At 33.5% G+C, this 24,730-nt stretch overlaps 1 protein-coding gene across 1 annotated transcript in view; it reads left to right on the top strand.

The window, feature by feature from the left end:
- Positions 1–24,730, top strand: part of LOC150095512 (cytochrome P450 3A8-like) — a 103,174-nt gene that overhangs the window by 30,918 nt on the left and 47,526 nt on the right. Inside the window, exons 8-11 of the mRNA XM_090410697.1 lie at positions 122–282; positions 2,035–2,123; positions 6,211–6,354; positions 9,414–9,576. Of these exons, the coding sequence (XP_090266823.1) occupies positions 122–282; positions 2,035–2,123; positions 6,211–6,354; positions 9,414–9,576 (557 nt within the window). The remainder of the gene's footprint in view (positions 1–121; positions 283–2,034; positions 2,124–6,210; positions 6,355–9,413; positions 9,577–24,730) is intronic.

The raw sequence follows: 24,730 nt of genomic DNA, 5'->3' as shown, positions 1-24,730 counted from the left end.
TTAATGAAAACAATATGATACATTTGTTTTAAAAAATATAATGCATAGGACACTTTTCATACTCGCTGCATTCGACAGAGTGAAATAAGAGTGCTAACATTAGTATTCAATTAACTTTCAGAACTTTCTCACGAGGAGCTGGTGGCTCAGTGTTTTCTGTTCTTCATTGCTGGATACGATACCACCTCATCTACGATATCTTGTACTGCACACAATTTGGCTTTACATCCGGAATGTCAGGAAAAGCTTATCGAGGAAGTGGATAGGATCTACAAGGAATACGTATGTATCCCCTGTCTCTTTCTCTGAAGCATATTTAAATTGCAAAGAAAGTGACTTAGCAAATGAGCGAATGTGACTTAGCGAATGACACGCTTTAATTGGCTAGTGTAAATTATAATAACGATACAGTTTGATAATACTTTCTTCGTCATTTACAAAAGTAGTTAGTTTTACCGAAAACAGAAATGCAACCAACTTTCTCTTCAAAACAACAGCGCTTCGAGAAACACAAACATGTTAAAAATGTTAAGTAGTGTAATTACAAAGGTAAAAAGGATTGGATTGAAAAGTAATTAGCCAAGTTTTTTCCCTTAAGTCTAAATGCTACAAATATCGTAAAAAACACCAAAAATGGCACTTGTTAAGCAATTTGAGAAAGTCACATTTATAAACAAAAACTTACGAATACAACTGATTTCTCTTCTCTAAGCCTTGAGTATGTGACATCCTGTTCTCGGTCTTTGTTTAACTACCAATTGTTCAGAAGTAAGCAGCTGTATGCGAAGCTGTGCATCAAAACACTTCTCATTTCCCGAAAAGTTAGGTTATTGTCCCTTGTTTCGGAAGTGTGATAACTCCATTGGTAAACCGTCGCAGGGAGGAGTTTGAACTATGATCCAATATCAGCATCATCATGGTCGAACTAATCAATGCCACGGCATTATTCAGTAATATAAATTCTGATCACATGGCAAGATCTAATACTTAATTTTAAAGTATGTCCTTTGTCTTCTCACAGACTACTCTTATTACAAAAAAAATAAAAATAAAAATACTTGCATCCGTTGTGCGATATTAGACAAGTAATACCAGAAAAACCTGAATTTAATATCTTTACTTGTTATTAGAACAGCAACAAGATTAAAAAATATTTCTGAAAAGTTCAGTTTGCTTCCTACGAACAAGATGATAGATTAGATGCAACTGAAGAATCTTCACAATCTAAATCTTCTCAGAGAATTAATGTGAGACCTTCAGTATCAGTTTGAATGAAAACAGTGTGCAATGCTACTCGGCAAGAAATCAACGAATAAACGAAGAAAGTAATTTGTTTGCACTTACACGTAGAGCCATGATGCGTGTGTGTGTAGCCCATTACAAAATCATACCTGTCTCAATAGAATAGCGATCACATATTACTACAATTTTCTATGTCTTATTCTTGAGTATTGTTTAGCTGGTTTTACTGTCTTTAGGCAGTAAAAACCAGTCCGATTGGGTGATATCCCTATGCCTACATAGGCTACTGGCTATCATCATCATCATTTTACGAGCCGTAAGAAAGTTGTTGTCGTTCTAGACTACATTCATATCCAAGTTTTCCCAACAGTAGCCGTTTTGCTCGATAGGACGAATTAAATCCACACGACTAAGCTGTAAATGGATCTGAATAAATCTGGAATAAAGAAAGTGATATCTTTCTTGTCAATAATATTACACAGTCGCTGTGGAAAGATAAAGGGAAACGTATCTGTATATACTAAATTAGCCTGTAAGTAAATGCAATCAAGCTTAAGTTTCTTACTGAAGATGGATGCGTCGAAAGGGTAAAATTAAATATTTGTTTGTTTGTTTCTTTAGGGAATGCAAACACGTATGTGGATCGACTTTCCTGAAGTGTATTTGTAAAGAATAATTGTAATATTTGTAAATAGATTGTTATCAACTTAATACTTCATAGGGCTAAAATATAAGATATAACTCAAAAACTTTAGAAGTGAATTCTAATAATTTATTTTTCATTACTTTCAGGGAGAATTCAGTTATGACAACGTCAGCAAAATGAAATATTTGGACTGTGTTGTTTCCGAAACCCTACGCCTGTTTCCTCCTGCATTAATGTAATCTACATTTTTTATTGTGTAAAAAGTGAAATTATTGTCATTATAATTTAATTCATAAAAAGTCTGTACGTATTTCAAATTTTAATATCAAGTTATTTTACATAAAGTCTTCCTAATGCTAATTATAGTAGGGAAGAAAAGGCAAATGATGAATCATCAAATATAGAGCCCCCCCTAGCAACTGTCTATATAATTATATGTGTATATAACTGAACAGATAGTATAGAATTTTCTCAGTAATGGTCGTCTTATTCGCTCTAATTATTATTATTAGTAGTATTATGCGACTTATCTCATTTTTCCAATATGAATGCAGTTGAATTTCTAGCTAATGCATAAAATTCATGTGATATCTATAGCTTTGGCATATTTATGGCAATATGAATATTATTAATCGAAAACAAAAGGAAATTATTTTAATCCACAATTTCATGCCACTTAACTTATTTATATCTCAAAACACCATTGTAATTATAATAATAACTTTTGCCGTAATAATTGCAAAGCAATAAAATCGTAACTTTATTTTTCAAAACTATTAAGAATTTAAAGTTACTATTGCGGAAGGAGGATCATGTTGCTTTTCTATTTCAACACCTACGAAGTCAGTGTACCCATTAAGGGTTTTGTTATAAAAACCTCAATGAGTAAAAATTGAAATAGTTTCTTAAGTATAAAGAGCTAATAAGCTTCATTTCGGCAATGAAAACATTACTTAAATTAAGGGGATATTAATTCCCACATAGTTTTAAAACCGAATAAGAAACTCAAAACTAGTTTTAAAACTATGTGGGAATTAATATCCCCTTAATTTAAGTAATGTTTTCATTGCCGAAATGAAGCTTATTAGCTCTTTATACTTAAGTAACTTAATGGTTGCACCTATGTGGAAAACTCGTTCGCAAAGTACATAAGTTCTTTTCGCTATACACTTTGGCATTGGGTCTAGCTACTCACTGATGAGGCCTCAAAAAAGGCTGAAACCGGTGGGGGCTATTATGAGTTCGCTCCCTTGGGTTTTTGCCTTAAGGGAGCAATTTGAGTCTCCGGGGAAAGTGTTCTCCGGCACGGCCCGATGAGGGGCTTTTTCGGTAAATGATTTCCTTCGGAATTTGAGCGGTTCTGCTCGGTGGTGGCGTGTGGGTGGAAGGCCATCACTGAGTGGAGCCAACGCTGAGATGGACGGTCTTTCGCCCACGATTGAGTGGCCTAGGGATCGTCCGAATTTTTAGAGACGGCTTTACTTACTCATAAGGCTGAAACCGGTCTGGGTAGTGACCTCCCTCCATAATGTAATAACAGCATACATTTCCTAGGAAATGTGTTTTTACATTATGGAAAATACCTAAGAATAGCGATCTGAACTTTACTCACCTTTGCAACGAGTTGCCCGAGATTGTACCACGTACTAGGATCACTTGCATTGGCTAACGCTAGTGTTCGCCGATACTTTATAGTTTACTATATTCGGCAAGAAACTCTCTGATTCCAATCTTTGAGTTTCTTATTCGGTTTTAAAACTATGTGGGAATTAATATCCCCTTAATTTAAGTGAAATAGTTTGATTTCTAAGCTCAACCAAATCCAAAGTGTTTATTAAGCAAGTTTCGTAAATGTCTTGCATTTGGAGCTAAAATTTATCCGAGAGATCTATAATGTTAAAGACGTATTTTGTTTCTTAGTTTATAAATTTATTTTACATACGCTTTTTAAATTTTCTTCATGTTCTTTGTAGTTACGTTACCGTTTTATAAGAAAACTCATGTAGCGTTTTTTTCTCATTTATGTAGCTTATATTGGTTAGTATTTCGAAAAGATTTCACTACCAAAAAATACAGACAACAAATGTAATTGAATCTACTTAACAGAAACATTTCATTCCAGATTTAGATATTTTTGAAACCACCTAAGAAAGGTTTAAAATTATACTTATTAGTATAGTGATGGACTAAGGAAATTTTCTCTCTCTCTCATATATATATATATATATATATATATATATATATATATATACAGGGTGTTTGGGATAAATTTGACAGTTTCGTAAGGAAAAAGAAAATCTTCTTTGTATCTATTAAATTTAATGAATTGACAAAAAAACATTACAGGCAGAGTTAATTACAATACTATCAACAAGATTTACTCAAAATAACCACCATTAGCATCGATCACAGCTTCAATTCTGCTTCGGAACCTCGAACAAGCTGATGCTACAGTCTCCCTGGGAAGGGCCGCAAAAACTGTTTTAATTTTATCCATTAACTGGGCTTTTGTATTACTGGAAGTGCGATTGGTGTCTTTTTCAACTGCGCCCCATACAAAATAAACCATGGGGTTAAGGTCTGGGGAGTTTGGAGGCCAAACATTTGGACTGGTGAAGTCGTAGAAATTTTCAGACAACCATTTTTGACTTTTCCCAGAGGTGTGGCAAGGGGCCGAATCCTGCTGCCATACATACGGCCTACCATTGGCTACCCTTGTTATCCAGGGCTTGACTACAGTTAGCAACTCCACGAACAAAGCCCGAATTCCAATGCCAGGGTTCTTCAACACCTGTTCCTGCAGATTTGCGAGGAATTCTGCTGTACGAACGCATCAGATCGTCTGCTAGGGATCTTTCTTCTTGCTACATCCTCGTAGTCACCATTGCAAGTCTCTAGTTCATGCCTGATTGTTTTTACTGTATTCAGGGAGCATTGGGCAGCAGTCGTAATATCCTTATTTTGATGGCGGGCACGAATCATCATGATACAAGTTATTCTCTTCCATGATTCAGGTGGGTTCCAGCTATCCATCCTTTCTGACATCTTGTATATGAATGAAGAAGGGTCCAAACTTTTAAATGAAGAGAAGTGTGTGTTAATACATGTAACTTACGGAAAAATATAATTAATTATAAATATGTCAAATTTATCCCGAACACCCTGTATATATATATATATATATATATTTCATATATATATATATATATATATATATGAAATTAAAACCAATCGCAAACCCCACCAATGTTTCTTTTAGCCTCATCTTCTTCTTCTTCTTCTTCTCCTCTTCCATCTAAGATGGGTGGAATCTTCTCTTGGGCAGGATCTTCCAGTTTTCTCTATTCTTTGCTGTTCAAAAAAGTTCCTTATATGTTCTGCATCCCAAGATGTTCTTTATTTATTTCAGCCAGGTAATTCTTGGTCTTCCGAGTCTTCTTTTTTCAGTTGGAAAAGTATTGATTAGGAAGTCAGGAAGTCTGTCTGTGTCCATGCGTACAGTGTGGCCAAACCATCTCAGTTGTTGTTTTCTAATTTTTTCTATTTTTGTCTTTTTATACAATAATTCTTGTCTGACTGTGCTGCTTGTTTTCTTTTCTGCCCAACTTGTTCTATTTATTTTTCTTAAGCATTTCATTTCAAATGCCAGCAGTTTTTTCTCCTCTCTTTTCTTAACTGTCCACGCTTCTGTTCCATAGATGACTGTTAGTATAATTATTGATTCATATAATTTGATTTTGGCTTGCTTAGATATCTTATTTTTTTTCTAGATTTTCTGTAATTTTCCCATGGTGGTCTATCCTTTGCTATTCTGTGTTTGATTGTTTAGAGTTCATCTATTGCTTCTGTTAATTTTGTTCTATTTATTCTCCATTTAGGGTGGCTGAGATGGTAGTTCTCTTCCTCTCTATTTTCATCACTTTTGTGTTTTGTATATTTATTGTCATGTCATATGTTTTACATTATTTTTATTATGGATGTAAATGTTGTAACTTTATAGTAGTCAGTATCGTGAGTGGGCTAAGGTTTATTGATTTTGCTATGTTTCACATTTGTATTATTACTTCACTCCGATAATGTAGCCTCTTTTTCCAAATGTTTCCTTTCAGAAAACTCTTGGAATGCTGGAGGTAACCGACAGATATCTGGCTTCCTTAAAAAAAGTATGACATGCGCAAGCACAAATTACTCTTAATTTCACCAGGTGCAATAAATACTGTGACAGTACTCAATGAAAAATTTATAGTATTACTGAATTCTTATTCAAAGTTCGAGTCAACTTTATTATTAAAGTTATTTACTTTGTGTTTATTTCTCTATAGTGTGGAACGAAGAGCGGAGTATGATTATAAATTAGGAGAGACTGGAATTGTTCTCCCCAAAGGCATGAATGTTAGTATTCCGGTATATGCTATGCATCACGATCCCGAATACTATCCTGATCCAGAAGAGCTTATTCCAGAAAGGTAAAATTAACCAAATTTTCCCTCCAGCTGTTAAAATATTTTACGATTCATGATAACTGTATAAATTTAGAATTTCTTTAGATAATTATTGAGTTAACTGCTATATTTTAAGCAAGCTTTAAAGCATAAGAATATAATGACAACTGTTACCAATTTCTAGACTTCTTATGACACACACACGCGCGCGCGCACGGGCGCCAGATCACATGTAGCTATGTGTAGTTCTAACGGAAAACCACGCTGAATTTACTTCTTGCAATTTTATTTATGATGAAAGAATTAAGACAACCATATTGAGTGAAAGGTTTCGCACAATTCATGTGCAAAATTTCCTAACATTGATTGCGTTTTGCATCATAACTGTAATTCAAAGTTACCTTTGCATTCATCCTTACTACGTAAACATAGTTGGGCTTCCGTTGCATAAGGAAAAAAAATATATCATCATCATCACAACCAAATATATTCCAGATCAACTTTGATTACTGAATAACAAATTCTAAGCTTACTCAGGAAACTGAATATCTCATAAGAAATGAAACTGATCCTCAGTATTCCATACATGTTTGTTACTAGGATAATTCACAGGAGAACCATAAATATTATCATGTCGAAACCTCATATCAGACTTCGTTCATTTACAACACATGTCAAAAAGATCAAAAAATTTAAGCTGCCATTTTCAAAAGCAAATTTCTGAAAATGGTGCCAAAAATGTTTTTTAGCCGCTTGCGTGAAACTAAGTCACAGACTGGTATTTCGAGCATTCTAGAGTGGAAGAGCATACGGGGCATACTCAAGCGGTGAGGAAACTGAAACAGCTCTTCATCTGTGGTAACATATCAATTCGTGTTTGTACTCCTGAGGCCACACCGTATATTCTCCTTCGAAACTTCCGTCATCTGTATACTTGAACTTTAAGTATAAATCTAGGAAGGTTTCAATATAAAAGTCAGACTCCATTAACAGTTGCAAATCTAACAAATATGCAACACAGTTGGGTAATCAAGAACACACACATACACACATACACACACACACATGCGCGCGAGCGCGCGTGTGTGTGTGTGTGTGTGTGTGCGTGTCCCGAAGAAAGAGTTGATTACACTGACGAGGAAGAAGGGCATGAAAAGCGCAGAGTAATCTGTGTCTACAAAATCTCAAAATATTATTGTTCCTTTGCTTGGAAAAATGAGAGACGCCATGTTTGAAACGCCTCAACGACAATGCATAGTTGCAACCTGCAGAAAGAAAACAAGAAAAGCACTTTAAGGATTCATCTTTCGTTATATTTTTGCAATACCCATGACATCCGTATATCAAATTGAAATCTTGAATGCGTTTGGGATTTATACGACAACTTCTACTCCTCCTTGTCAATCTCATGTCATTTGAGCTGTTTTGTCATTGTTTTAATATAATTCGAAAACTCCTGTAGAGATTAAATGAGAAAGTTTTTCAAACCTCTTTAAACTTCAATAAGAGGAGCATTGTTCTCACAAAATGCGGCGACATGAACGTCTTCATTGCAAAACAAAAGTAGACAAACTCAAGTGTCACTCTTAATTTCTAGATTACGCATAACATGCTGTTAAAAAAAAAAAAAGGTCGCCTCTCCTGAGTCTGTTTTTTTTTTTTTTTTTTTTTTAAATCTTAAGGTTGAAGCTAGATCTTCATCCTTAAACTGCACAGCTAATTCTGAGGAGTTAAGGTTTAGTTCTTTCTCTCATTCCCATCCATATGACAGAACTAATGAAACGTTTCTAGAAATTAAAGAAAATCCACTTCAAAATTCATCTGAGAGAACAGTTCACCGGCTTCTCATTCTTATCTGACAAACACTGCATTGCACAAATGAACAAAGCTACTGGTTATGAGAGTTATGATTAAATAGCAATCTTCCAACTATTTTAAACATTTTTCCGAAACCTCTCCAAATTGTTCTTGAAAATGCAACCATAACACTATCGTGTTTCTGGTTTAAAAAAATTAAAAAAAACTTTTTGTTGCTTAATCTTGTGAAACTATTATCTCTTCAAGCAAGTGAGTTTCCCTGAAGCGCTGATTTAACACGATATGAATCTCGCTAACAGTAAAATGGCCAAGCAAAGTAACAAATTCTATTCATTGAAACTTTGCTTTGGCCATTTTGCCTGTTTGTAATACAACGGCTTCATAGCAGTTCTTCTGACGTAATTCTAACCACACCAAAAAATAAAAAATAAAAAATAAAAAACAAGCCGATATTTCTCTGCTTCGAGAAATGGACTCCTTCTGAAAGATGGGCTATTCTTTTTATCTCAGTATCTAAGATGCTTTGTTCCCCCTGTCGCTTAAGGCATTACTTGTGACACGATAAATCTTTCTCTTTACCTTGGCTCTCATCAGTAGAAATTGGTTGCCTCTGGTAGAGATTATCAGTTGTATTCACTTTATGCAGTATTTTTCTGCAAATACTTCCAAGGGTTCTGTTTATCAGAAGTGAAACTTCTGATGAACAGCACCAGAAATCAAATTAATTAGTATCTATAATTCTCCCAAGATTTCCTCCTTCCTCTCCAGTCGAATCCTCTAATGCTATTCCAGTGAATCACTTCTTTATGTATGGTTATAAATAAAAGCGCGACCCGGGAATTTTGTTTTTATTTTAAAACATAGTTAAGATGAATGAAAACCCGATACAAAAATAGTTATTGTTGTGAAAATCTTTTGTTTTCCCATTTAGAAATGTTAGTCATCGACACGTATGACATTGAACTGTCCTCAAAAGGATATTTCTCATAAGTTTAGTTATCTCATAAATGAGTTATTGGAGACTTGCATTTCCTTCCAATCCATAGATCCTAGAAGTTAGTAGAGAGAATTTATTTGTACTTAGATAACATAGCACTCACTAATGAAACAAATTAACTTTAAAGCAAACTTTCTTATGAAGATGAGCAAAGCCAATATGCTAAAATTTGATTGATTTCGCTGTTCTAATCGTCACTTTTAAAGCTTGATTATTAATTAGAAATCTAATGTGAAAAGTTGAAATTACTTTTTTAAATCATTTATAGGTTTGAGCCCGAAAACAAAGCCAAACGACATCCATTCACTTATTTACCATTTGGAGCTGGACCAAGGCATTGCCTTGCAATGAGATTCGCATTAATGGAAGTAAAACTATGTCTATCAAAGGTGTTACGCCATGTGAGATTCTCAGCAAGCCCTGAGACAAAGGTAAGCCTGGTTAATCAATCCTCTTACTAGCTCATTATGTTTACAATTTCATCGACTGCAATAAATGGGGTTTATAGTTGTTGTTAATGACTTTATCTGAATTTTTTATCGACTGCGATATGCCTGAACCGACATCATTGTGTATATTGAATTAATTTTCATGATCACTTGCGTGTTTACTGATGGTTGGATTTTATAAATTTTGGGAATAAACTGAACTGCAAGAAGTAGGAAAATATTTCAAATTTTTCAAATGTTCTATGAAAAATCTAAAATTTGTTGATGCTCTCAATATGAGGGCATCTAAAATATTATACAACAAATTAAGTGATGCAATTTTAATAAAGGAACTGGAGCATAAAAGAAATAAAATACTATAATGGCAGTTAACTTTTGCTAATAAGGATAATGAGAATAAGGCGTGTAGTGACGTAGCTAAAACAGTCTATTGAGTATTAATGTGTGTATCCTTAGAAGAAATCTAACGTTTGATGAGAACACGTCGGAAGGAGTTTTCTTCCTATTCCTTTATTTGAACGTTTAGAAACTTCGCATTTCACAAAAAAAAAAAAAAAAAAGAAAGAAAGAAATCTATAGCACAGTAAAGGCAGAATAGAAGGTGTACAAGCTTTCTTGTCTTTGTACATATGAAAATATTACTTTTTTAAATTTCCTTAATTTCAAAAATTTCATAGTCTAAATACTACATTCCCTCCTGAGCCCGGAGGGAGGGGGACATTCGAAATGAACTCATTTTAAAAATTTGATCAGAAATATACTGTTTCATATGAAATTCAAGTACAATTATTTGATGTACTTGAAAAATTGAAAATGTTTAGTGAATATTATTTCTGCATAAAGTAGAAATCGATTTATAAGAATAATGGATTGATATTTTTAAACATAAGCAAAGTTCTGCATTGAATTATTCAATAATACAAAAAACAATCTAGCCTTTTCAGTCACCTTCCTCCACTTAGAATGCTTCAACTTACTACTGATATAGCATGCAGCAAGCTGAGAAAACTCTCCAAATTTCCTTTAGTTTACTGGGTATTGCCAATGAATGTTTACTTTACTTTGAAGTCCAAGAAGTTGAAGAACACCAATGACATATAACACAAAATTCGTAATCAAACTAAACATAATTATAAAGAAATTTTAGAGGTATTCACAATAAGAATAAAAGGCAAGAATGTAATAGAAAATGAAGAAAATAGAAGATATTTAAAAACGTAACTGTTTTTAGATGACTGAATAATGTAACAGATGAAGAAAATTATCAGTCTGATTGAAATTACAGCCAAAGCATTAAAATTATGAGGAACATATATTATGACTGATATTGCGTGTGATATCAGTTCATCTGTCCTGTTCTGAGGGTGAAAATCACAAGTTCCAACAAGAAAAGATCCTTCGTAACTGAGTCGGTTTTGCCGGTGCATTTTGGGTGGAAAGAACTGGATTCGAATCCAGAATAAGATGCAAACAACCTCCATCAGGTGTTTAATTTTCTAATTAAACACCTGATGGAGGATTAAACAACCTCCATCAGGTGTTTAATTTTCTAATTCAGTTGCCACTATGTACACATAGTGGCAACTGAATTAGAAAGCCTTATGCAGAAGTAGGTATACGCCACATAAGCAGCATATATGCAAAACACTTGGTCGCGTGCTTCACCAGGTGTTCTAGGCAACTGTTTAAGAATGCTGCTGGTCAGTAATCATCTTCAATAGCGTTGATCCCAATGGAAAAAAATAAAGGATCTTTCGGAGTTCGATAAAGGGCTTATTGTGGGTATTCGATTCGATACTGTTAGTATCGAATCGAATCGAACACCCACCGGTTTCTCAAAAGGTGAGATATTCCCGGTGTTTGATCAGCGTAAAAATAACCCTTTTACTTGATAAAGAGTAGTAACTGTAGTCCTAAGAAGTCTGACAGGAAGGAGATCGCTGTCGTCTGAGAAGGCTTGTAAGGATAAACCGAACTTCCTATATCCTGCAGCTGACCGAAACATTTAATGAAGGTTTTCCGGACCGAACTATGCGCAGGAAATTGAAGAGGTTCGGTATTTACAGTCGCATGTTTATACGGAAACCACCGGATTTTGCGAAGTACGTTTCTAATTCGGTCCACGGATCACTGAGAATTAAAGACTGGAATAATATAAACTGAGAAGTGAACATTAAAAATGCCTAGATTTTATCAAACCGCTTGATTTTGGTAAAATGAAAGATGCCCGTTAGACTGATTATCGTGTAATTTCGGGGTTTAAATGTTATACAACAAACTGTTTCGGTTATTTGCGGAAAGAAATTGCATCACAAATCAGTATCATAGGAGCAGAATCAAGACTCTGAGAACCATCGAAATCTTTGACTGAAAAAAAATAAGCTTTAAATTCAATCTCTGACCAGCAATATGTATCTTCAAAGAGGTGAAAATCCCCACAAAACATACCAACCATCAAAGAGAAAACATTTAGTTTCCAGGCAAAATGCATAGAGCGCAAAGCCTCATTTCTTTCTCTAATATTAATTTAATTCTAAATACCTAATTAATGGAATACTCTATTCTGCCACATATTAAATCCTAATATCGAATAGGAATCCTAATCACAAATACTAAATCGTATAAAATATTTTATTCTTCAGCATATTACATCCTAGTGTCGAAGAGGAATCCTAATAATCGTAAATGTTTAATGGTATAAAATATTCTATTCAGCTGCATATTAAATCCTAATATGGAATAGAAATCCTAATAATCGTAAATGCTTAATCATATAGAATACTCTGTACTGCAGCATACTAATTCTTAATATCGAATAGAAATAGTAATAATCATAAATGTCTAATCATATAATATGTTTTATTTTGCCGCATATGAAAACCTAATATCGAATAGGAATCATAATCCTAAATGTCTAATAATATAGAATATTTATTCTGCTGCACATTAAATCCCAATATTGAATAGAAACCGTATTAATCGAAAATACTTAATCTTATAGAATATTTTATATTGCCCACATATTAAATCCTAATAATCGTAAACGATTAAATGTATAGAATATTTTATTCTGCCACATATTAATTCCTAATATCGAATAGAAATCGTAATAATCGTAAATGATTAATCGCATAGAATATTCTATTCGGCCGCATGTTAAATACTAATAGCGAATATGAATGCTAATATTAAATGCCTAATCATATACAATATTCTATTCTGCTTCATAGTATATCCCAATGTCGAATAGGAATACTAATCACAGAGAATATTCTATTCTACTGCATATTAAATCCTATTATCGAATAGAAATCCTAATAATCGTAAATGCTTAATCATATAGAATATTCTACTCTGCAGCATAATAAATCCTAATATCGAATAGAAATCGTAATAATCCTAAATGCTTAATCATGCAAAATATTCTATTTTGCTGAATATTATATCCTAATAAAGAATAGGAATCCTGATAATCGTTCAAAATATTCTATGCTGCCGTATATTATATCCACTTATCGAATAATAATCTTAAAAATCGTAAATGCCTAATCGTATAAAATGTTCTATTCGGCTGAATATGAAATACTAATTTCAAATAGGAATCATCATCCTAACTGGCTAATCGTATAGAATATTCTATTATGCTGCATATTAAATCTTAATATTATTAGAATAGACATCCTAATAATCGGAAATGCTTAATCGTATAGAATTTTCTATATTGCCGCATATTAAATTCTAATATCGAATAGAAATCCTAAACATTTTAAAGGCTTAATCATATAGAATATTCTATTCTGCCACATATTAAATTCTAATATAGAATAGAAATCCTAATAATTTTAAATGCTTAATCATATAGAATATTCTATTCTGCCACATATTAAATCCTAATATTGAATAGAAATTGTAATAATCATAAATCTTAATCATATAAAATATCCTATTCTGACACATATTATATCCAAATATCGAATAGAAATCCTACTAATCCAAAATGTTTAATCGTATTAAAAATTCTATTCTGTTGCTTATTTCAATTATCGAATCCTATTATCGAATAAGAATTCAAATAATATTAAATGCTTAATCATATAGAATATTCTATTCTGCGGCATATTAAATCCTAAAATCGAATAGAATTCATAATAATCGTAAATGCTTAATCATGAAAAATATTCTATTCTGCGGCATATTAAATCCTAAAATCGAATAGAATTCCTAATAATCCTAAATGCTTAATCATGAAAAATATTCTATTCTGCTGCATATTATATCCTAATAAAGAATAGGAATCCTAACAATGGTTCAAAATATTATTTTCTGCTGAATATTATATCCTCTTATCGAATAGTAATCTTAAAAATCGCAAATGCCTAATCGTATAAAATGTGCTATTCTGTGAATATGAAATCCTAATTTCAAATAGGAATCATCACCCCTAACTGGCTAATCGTATAGAATATTCTATTATGCTGCATATTAAATCCTAATATTATTAGAATAGACATCCTAATAATCGGAAATGCTTAATCGTATAGAATTTTCTATATTGCCGCATATTAAATTCTAATATCGAATAGAAATCCTAAACATTTTAAATGCTTAAGAATATTCTATTCTGCCGCATAATAAATCCTAATATCGAATAGAAATGCTAATGATCGTAAATGCTTAATCATGTAGAATATTCTATTCTACAGCATAATAATTCCTAATATCGAATAGAAATCATAATAATCCTAAATGCTCAATCATTAAAATATTTAAAATGTTCAATTCTGCTGCATATTATATCCTAATAAAGTACAGGCATCCTAATAATCGTTCAGAATATTCTATTCTGCTGAATATTATATCCTCTTATTGAATTGTAATCTTAAAAATCGTAAATGCCTAATCGTATAAAATGTTTTCTTCTGCTGCATATGAAATCCTAATATCCAATAGGAATCAAATAGGGATCATATTCCTATTATACGATTAGCCAGATACCATCTGGCTAATCGTATAGAATATTCTATTCTGCCACATATTAAATCCTAATATTATTAGAATAGAAATCCTAATAATCTTAAATGTTTAATCGTATATTATATTCCATATTGTCACATATTAAATTCTAATATCGAATAGAAATCCTAATAATTTTAAATGCTTAATCATATAGAATATTATATTCTGCCACATATTAAATCCTAATACTGAATAGAAATCATAATAATCGTAATTCTTAATCATATAAAATATCCTATTCTGCCACATTAGGATTTCTATTCGATATTAGGATACAATATCCTAATATCGAATAGAAATCCTAATAATCCAAAATGCTTAATCGTATAAAAAATCCTATTCTGTCGCATATTAAATCCTAATATCGAATAAGAATTCAAATAATTGTAGATGCTTAATCATATGGAATATTCTACTCTGCTGCATATTAATTGCTAATATCGAATAGAAATCCTAATAATAATAATTCAAAATGCTTAATCATATAAAATATTCTATTCTGCTGCATATTAATCCTAATAATGAATAGAAATCCTAATAATCCAAAATGCTTAATCATAGAAAATATTCTATTCTGTCGCATATTATATCCTAATATCGAATAAGAATTCAAATAATGGTAAATTCATAATCGCGTATAATATTCTATTCTGTATGATATTATATCCTAATGTAGAATAGGAATCCTAATTGCAGAGAATATTCTATACTTCAGCATATTATATCCTAATATCAAATAAGAATCCTAATAATCCTAAATGCCTAATCCTATAAAACAGCGTTTCCCAACCTTTCTAAGTCCCAGGACTAATGAAATGCCTAAAACAATTCTATGGACCACTAAGTTTTTTAAATTTTTAAAAAATGTATGTGGAGATTTCCAACATATATATTTTACATATTTATATAGAACATTTGCATGTTATATTAACATATACAACATTTTACATATACATAAATATTTATAAAATAATATGGAAACATAATTACGTTAGAAGTAAACGATTAAAAGTGTATCATCACTGAACAAAGTTTTAATTTTTATTAAACAAATAAAGGTTTCAGTTTCCAATTTGCTGTGGGCAAATGAATGGGTATGTCAGCGCTGTTCCGCTGAAACCCCATTCATCTGCCCACAGCAACTTTATATTTTATATGTTAACCCCATTCATCTGTCCACTCTCTTTAAGTTTACCCCACAATATTTTTACTGCTGTTCGTACCATGGGCAAATGAATATAGGGAATATCAACGCTGTCCCAGTGATACCTTCATTCATCTGCCCACAACGACGTATATCTTTAATCCTCATTGATTTACCCACAGCAACTTTTATATTTTATATGTCATTCCCATTCATCTGCCGATACTTATGAAGCTAGCCCCAGAACCATTTTATCTTCATGCCCTCTCTGATTCGACCTGCGACATGTAAACTGTTCCATTCTCTAAGTGCGTTAGAGAATGGAACGTGAGACGAGGTAAAATGTTGTGGTTATCTTACTCCATTCATCATAATACTGAACACGAACTTCACGTCCATGGATTCCATCATGGATGATATCCCTTGACATGTCCAAACCATCCCGTGCATATACCCAAAAATTTCACTCAGAACATCCTAAAGCCATTAATGTCCACCCATATACACGCACAGACACTTCTGGCCGATATGAATCGCCTTATTTCCCTGAGGAGTTTTTCATGACCAGCAAAAAAATTAAGTCCTATTATGTGAGGCCATTCCCGATGTCTATAAACTCCAACCCACGATGTCAGTCACAAAGTTCCATCCACGTGGTCGGGAGCATTTTGCCACCAGCGACTGTATGGCGTATATACCGTACGCATGTGATTCGTACTAATCGTGTTATGATGGTGGTTTTAATTATATCCTCCTTCTTTATCCAGATAGACACAACAGTGGTCATCGTAAATCTGGTAGATTCATTAATTGTGCGGTGGTTTTATTTATATCCGTCCTGTGTGTTGCTTGTATTCTTTACGTTGTGATGTGTGTTTCTGTACAACCTATGACCGTACGAATGTTGTTGTTTGCATGCATCGGATTCCGTGTGCTCGGCCGCATATTCTCGCAAGCGACCGTACGAGATACGGAACTTCATTAAACGGGACGCCAGCAGAGCTGAGCCTCACCTTGACGTCACTTTACATAACTGTCGTTTCATCCCTGATTTTGTCCGATATTGGAAATGAATTAATTCCAAAACCTGTAACGAGAATAATCGGAAACTGTAGTCCAAATAAATAAGATGATATAATTATGTTACCACTTACTTTTAATGGAATTTTTCAGCTTCTCACCTTTGGCAGAGTTGCTGGATATGTGGCTCAATATTGGTCAACTTCAGTCGAAGATCGGCACACACTAAGACGATTTCTGTATTTTGTTTTTATTTGAAGGAGCGATGAAAATCCTTTCTCACAAAGATTGGTTGTAGAAAACTGCAGTTTTCTACAACCTATCTTTGAAAAAACTGCAGTTTTTTGTACAACCTATAGTTTTCAGTGCTTTTTCAGCACTGAAAACGATTCTCAGTGCTTCTTCAGATAATTCAGGAAATTCATTTCTTCTTACTGAAGGCGAGATCCAGAATCGAGCCAAACCAAGATCACGGAATTACATTTTAAGCCCACTGTCAGTTGAAAGCTCAATTAACTTTCCTTTTTTCGATAATGAAAGGGCTTTCTCGTGACTATAAGTCTGAAATAGATCTCGATATTTCTTATAAACGTTATTCGGAAAATATGTTTCAAAATTCTGTTTCCGAGTTTTTAGGTGGTCACAAACCCTTTCCAGAAACTCTAGAATCAACAAAAATATCATTTTAAACTAAAAAGGATTCCAGTGCACAAGACCAGTTTTTTTTCCTTCCGAATGCCTTTATTTTGTCGTATGCATCAAGAACAGGTAAACAATTTCCCTGAAGGGAGAGATTTTTAGTTCATTTAATTTCGAAAAAAATATCAGAATGATAGGACAGTGTTGATAACCATGCTTTGTCAACAAGGAGGAGGAGTGATGCAAAATTAGAATTCCTTTTATTTACAAACAATAACACTTCGTGCTTTAATGGAAATAAGCTTGTTAGCACTTTGCATTTTGAAATCTAGCGAATTTCAGAATGAAGCAAAAGTTGCATACTCGTATACTCACTGTCCATTTCTTCGCAGAATACTGAAAATAACGTTATTTAGCGTTCGAGCCTTAATAAAATGAACTAGCTTTACAGCGTTATATAGCACATTTTTAAATTCTGTGAAGCACATTGGGCATTCCTTTGGAGGCCAACATTTCCCTATGTATTAAACAATATATACTCGATTCATATCCTGAGCCACTTCATTGACCATAGAAACAATCCCCAACTATGCCTCCTTGTAAGGGTGCGAGCTCTATCGGAATAAAAGCCATTGCATTTTCCCCACGGGAATACAAAACAGAATAAAGTCATGAATGTTGTTATCATGCGCATGTCTTACATAGCATACTAACTGCGCATCAGCTGTAAAATCAGTAGTCTCGTCTATTTGTATCAAATAATAAGGGCTCTTCTTAACTCTTTCGATTAACTGAGATTCTACGTCACCTGACATATCATTAATTCTGTGACCTACAGTGTCATTGAAAGAGGGGTCAAATCAACATATTTTACTATCTTTTTGCCAAACATAGTTTTTACTACATAAACATAGTTTTTACCACATCTTTTATTGCTGGAAGTAATACATTTTCTCCGATAGAATGAGGCTTCCTTGTTTTCGCTATGGACATAAATATCCCCGATAATAATTGGGGATATTAAAAATTCTAATATTTAATATGGGGATAATAAATATTAAATATTCTATATTCTAAACGCTTAATCATATAAAATATTATATTCTGCCGCATATTAATCCTAATATCGAACAGAAATCTACTAATCATTGTAAATGCTTAATCATATAGAATATTGTACTCTGCCACATATTAAATCCTGATATTGAATAGGAATCCTATTCCTAAATGTCTAATCGAAGAGAATATTCTATTCTACCGCACATTATATACAAATGGCGAATAGGAATCCCAATTCTAAATGCTTAGTCATGTAAAATATTCTATTCTGCCACATATTATATCCTAATATCGAATAGGAATCGTAATAATCGTAAATGACTAATCGTATAACAATTTCTTTTCTGCCGCATATCAAATCGTAATATCGAATAGAAACAATAATTCGTTATTAAGATTTTCTAATATCGACATCTAATATATCCTAATTATAATTAACATCCTAATTAGTTAAATATCAGGATTTCCTAATATCGAATTAGTAAATCCTAATATAAATGGTAAATGCTTAATTGTATAAAAATCTATTCTGCCGCATATTAAATCCCAATATCGAATAGAAATCCTAATAACCCTGAATCGAATAAAATATTCTATTCTGCCACATATTAAATCCTAATATTAAATAGGAATACTAATATTAAATGCCTAATCATATATAATATTTTATTCTGCAGCATATTAAATCCAAATATAGAATTGGAATCCTAATCCTAAATGCCTAATCGTAGAGAATATTGTATTCTGCCGTATATTATATCGTAATATGGAATAGGAATTGTAATCCTAAATGTATCTAATCGATACTTTTGTTACATTTTAATAAATGTCACATCGAATAGATATCGAAATCTTAAATACCTAATCAAGTAGAATATTTGATGTATTACTGTAAGTTTGACCTTGCAACTTCGTACTCATTAATTCATATAATACATCTTTTCAAGTTTAAAAGGGATAATATATGCAAGCAATAAGTTGTTAGTATCAGAAGGAAACGTTTCTAATTTGAAAAAGAAAATTAAAAGAAAAATAAAAGGAAGACAAACATGAAAGTTTCAAGAAAGCAATTATGTTAAATCCTTTTTGATACTTAATAGTTATAAATAAAACGAATAAATGTAACTGAAGAAATGGAAAGCCAAAGAAAACAGTTTACCAACAACGACCACTGGTTTAGAAGCCACTGATAAATGAATAAATTTTTAAGTGACGTTTTAATCAAAGAATTTTTAGTTAACCGTTTAATGAAAAAAATTTAATTACTTTTTTATAAATGAAGTTTAAAAATTATGGAAACACTAAGTTTTATAACCAACAACTTTGACATGCATTCACAGGTTCTTCCGGAACTTTTCAGTTCTTCTGATCTTTTCCACCCAAAAGCCATACCTTTAACAGTGAAAACTCGAAATGACGCTCCAGCAACTAAAGAAACTCCATTTTAATAATTAAAAATGCAAAATAAGTTGTTGCGTTAATAAACTCAGGAAAAATAAATCTGGAATAGAAAACACAACAAAGCAAACATACCACCTAAAATAAAACAATGCAGATTTGATTTTTGTTTTATTCCTTTTATATTGTGCTTCTTTCTGCTTTATTGCTTAAAATAAAAAGAATGCAATGAACTCTGCTAGGAAAGAAGTCAGTGGACACTCGTATTGTGAGGAACAAACAGTCATTTCACCCAACTTAATAAGATGGAGAATCTCCTTCGATATGATGACTGTAGCAATACTATGGGGCATACTTTCCACAAGAGTACGATAGCGAACAATAAGAATTTGGTCCATTATTCTTGTAGACAGAATTAGTCGAGGCATATGAGTCGTGGGCGGAAATCCGTTGCCCTCACCAGACGCTGCTATTCATCTCACAAATGCGCAATAGGGTTGAGATTAGGACTCTGTGCAGACCAGTCAACTGTGGTGATATCCACACTTCACTGGCTCCTTGTACTACAAAGAGAGGTCCGAGGCCAAACCAGGAGAAACAAGGCCACACAATCACAGTTGGGGTTACGCACTCTCATACGAGACGTTTGCCACTCCCACGCTCGTTCATGTGCTCGGTAGAGGGTGCAACGTGATTCATCGCTACATAACACAGCTTTCCAAGCTTCCACGTCCACCGACCAAGTTGTTTGCACCACTGAAGGCCTCGCTGCATGTTGGTTCGGGTAACCTGGGGCTTGTATACGGCGATTCTGACATGGAAACCCATGTTGTGAATCTCGGTTCTGAATATTTTGTGCAGATTCGTTTTCCAGTCGATTCCCGGAACTCCGCATTTGGCCAATTGATGGCGATTTTTACATATTATCTTTCAAAATACCCCTGTGGTCAAGTTCGATGTGTGCGATTGGTCGTGTACTACGAGTAGCAGTTGGTCCCATTATATATCACTGACAATGATCTCAGTATAGTATCACCGATTGCTGCTGAACTGGAATGGCCCAATTTATGAACAATTTTCCAAAGAGTTGGCATTTATGAAGATCTCCTATCAGAACGCCTGTTTCCCACTCCTTCAGTTCCATTCTCGCAGCCATTTCACCCAAACACAGCTGCACACTGACTTGGAAGCATCACATTTCTCCAATTTATACTAGCCTGAAAGACATGTCTTGTTACATGGCGAGATGCACCTTGCCTGTGCGAATGAACGTTGACTTCTCTCCAAGCAGTGTATACAGTTAATGTAGTTAAAATGTTCGAGGAGCCGAAGGATACCGTGCAAAACAGTCGCTGACCCAATATTAGTAGCCTCCGCCTTAACAATGCACCAACATATCTTCTTCCATATGGGCATCCGAAGTAAGCTACCAATCAAGATGTCCAATTCTTACACCTAACCATCGACGATTATGTCTACCGTTTTTATCTTAGAGACGTGATTGGACTATTGAAGACTAGAAAAGTGTTTTGAAATGTCTTTGAATGAATTACTTGCAGCTATGCTGTTTCGACAGTCGGTGGAGGAGGCAAAAATCTGAGGAATGAATCACCTCTGTGTCATGGTCCAGCCGAAACAGATAGGAGGCGGCATCATGTGTAGGGGGAATTTAAAATGACATAACTTAATAACATTGTCTGGAGGATTCTCACTTATAGTAAGGAAACTTGTCCCAACTTTCTGAAGAGCAGAAAGTTGGAAAAAGATACTCCGAAGTATCGTTTTCTGATTTATGGTAAGATGGTGATGAATTTAATTGTCACCGCTTTCTAATGATTCTTTTGAAGCTCTCTCTTGCCTACCTATATCTATTAGTTTCTATATAAAGTGTAGCACTATCTTCGAAATGTGGTGAACTCAACCGACCATGATGAAAAGCCTAATGAAGTTTCTCCAGCTACTAGCGATGGGTAGCGTAACCATTCAACCACACCTGCTCAACAAAACTATAATGATTAATAAATATAATAATATACAAAAATAAGACGAGAGAAAGCGCACGTATTGCATCTGGTTTTGTGTAGAACCTCACATGACGCCTTACATTTGCTAAACACTACTTTATTTCTGTGATTGCGAATTTCATGAGAATGCAGTCCTTGGTCCAGCTCCAAATGGATGGTATACAAAAGGATAACGTTGGTCTGTTTTTTGTAGAAAAAAAAATATATACATATCCTGAGAATTTTATCATTCCTTAATAATTTAAGTCATTCATACGTGATGCATAAAAATGATTTAGTTGCAAAGCTGCGTGAAATGGAACAAACGAGAAATTGAAATGCTTAAAAATGAAGCGATATATGAATTAACTTAAAGATTTAAGAATTAGATTTAGATATATATCAAAGACATCCGGGACAGACATGGTATCTTATTTAAATAACGGTTTCACACATGCAAGAGAAAACTAAATAGAATTTATTACTTTTGAGATTATGAGAAATCGGGGTTTCGAAATTATAGTGCTAAATTTGGTTGTCCCGTAAATAGCGTCAGCTAACATTTTGTCATAAGACTACAACAAAGTGATGAATTACATAATAGTTTAACTTTCAAATTAAAGTTAATATTTTATTTAACATAAGTAGAACTGCATTTCAGTTTGATATCAAAGAAAACAAGAAATTAGTTCAGATAATCTGTTTGTAATTTTCATTCTGGTTGTGTATTAATCAACACCACTAAAATGTTACTATAATAATTATAGTAATAATTATAGTATGCAGAGAACCAATTTGATGTGCTGAAATTTTAACAATCAGGGAGATGCTGGTAATTCGAAAATAATGAAAGAAGGGAAGAATTACCAGTAGAGTTATTAAGCGACATGCTTTCTATCATCAAACATTCAAAAATATGTTTTAAATGTTATTTACAGTTCACAAAAGATTTATTAATTATAATTACTTGCAATGCAGCTATTTTCCGACAGCCCATTGTCCTTTTCTAATTTTGGGCTCGCGGGAGAAAAACAAAGCAAGTTATTAAAATAATATCACGGTCGTGTTAACAGTAACGAAATGTGGATTAGTAGGTTTACTTAGCGCTGTCCTTTGAGACTTTCAAGAGAGAGGATATCGCAGTTTTAAAAAAAACTTGTGAATGGAAAAAAGAAACAGGAAAGAATTAAAAAAATTAGTTAATTTGCTAAATTATTCGGAGGAAGAGAATGCACACTAACAGTTCTGGCCACCTCTAAAACGAAGCTGCTGGTTGTGCACTTAAACAGATTATCCTTAATCTGCAATTGCTGAAATGATGAAACCGTTATCTAGCGTTAGTAGTAATCCAGTTATTAAATGGAGAAAAAGCCTTGAAAAAGGGGATCACCCCCTCTTCCTTCCCAAACCTTCTTTAGATAAAGCAGGTTTTAGAAAGCATTGAGATATACAAATCAGGAAACCCAGTAAGTCATGCCTCAGACAATGGATAATAAGTATTCTACTAAAAGCAAATTATACAAGAAATAAAATGCTAAAGTGGACAATTCTTGAAACCAAGATGTAAAGTTATAAACATTATTGAAGTGAGATAAAGACTTTCCTGAGCTTTGCTATATAGCAGCATAGCATTGTACACACATTTGTGAGTGGGAATGATAACCAGTAACCCCCCCCCCACCCCATCCATACACAGGAACTCTTGACAGCTGAATAAACAAAAGTTTTCCACGTATCCCAAAAAATACAATTCACCAACACTAGAAAGTGTTCTAGGTTAGTAGAACTGGTGTCGAGGCCAGCTGGTGAAAAGATGTACTGTCAGAGAGCTCCTGAAAGATTTGTGATTTTTGTTGATTTATTAAATATTTTGTTAGATTTAATTGTGTAATTTTAGTATATTATTGTAGTTTTATTAGTGTAGTTAGTGTACCAAAGTGTTTTATAACATAATTTATGTCGGGAAGTCGCCGCTAGAGGGATTCGTAGTGTGTAGTATTCGTGAAAGCTCCTGATAAGATAAGCGTTATTTTCAGTTATCGTTGATAAAGTTATTTTGATATTGCGTAGTTTTGTTTGCCTTGCGTATCTTAGTGCGTCTGTTTGTGTGTTTGGTGTTTATAATTTATAATTTGATAAAATACGTTACTAGTAAGTATGGCTCCAGTACGAAGGTAAATGGCAGCCAGTAATGATGGTTCGGCATCTTCTTTCAAGAACGGTAATGTAAAGGAGATGATTCAGTGTACTATCTGCGAAATGTACGCTTTGTGGAGTGCGGTCAGAGTGTGGTTAGATGATAATAAAGCAGTGAATGTGTGTAGAAAATGTAGGGAGAATGAGGAATTGAAGTGTATTTCGTATCGTGAGTGTGATATTTTTGTCAAACTTCAGAATGAAGAAAATAGGGATATGACAAGAAACGGCAAGGTTGTACCAGAGAATTGTGAGAGTGTGAATATAGAAAGTGTGAATGATAGTAGTAATGGTTTTACAAAGAATAAAAAAAGATGAGATAGATGCAATGGTTGAGATCGCGTTGTTGAATGGTGCGATACAAAGGGCAAAACAGCAGCTAGAGCGTATGAGCAAAAGTCGACTGAATGAACCAGCCAATAATAAAAAGTATGACAGGAAAAATAGGCGTATGAGTGTGAACATGAACAAAATGAAGGATAGAGTGCTGTATGGAGACTCGTTAGTACGAGGTGTGTTAGAAGAGGATTTAGCAAAATCGTACCAACCTGGTTCGACCATAAAGGATGTAAGTGAGTCTATTAGAGAGCAAAAGGAACGGGTGAAAGAAATGATTGTTGTGGTAGGTACAAATGATTTGAAAGGAGATAAAATGGAAATG

This window comes from Typopeltis vanoorti, chromosome 20, assembly GCF_054136105.1.
Source record: "Typopeltis vanoorti isolate ZY-2024b chromosome 20, IOZ_Tvanoo_1.0, whole genome shotgun sequence".
NCBI lineage: Eukaryota > Metazoa > Arthropoda > Arachnida > Uropygi > Thelyphonidae > Typopeltis > Typopeltis vanoorti.
Note: the sequence above shows the minus strand (reverse complement) of the source record. Positions and strands in the feature narration are given on the sequence as shown.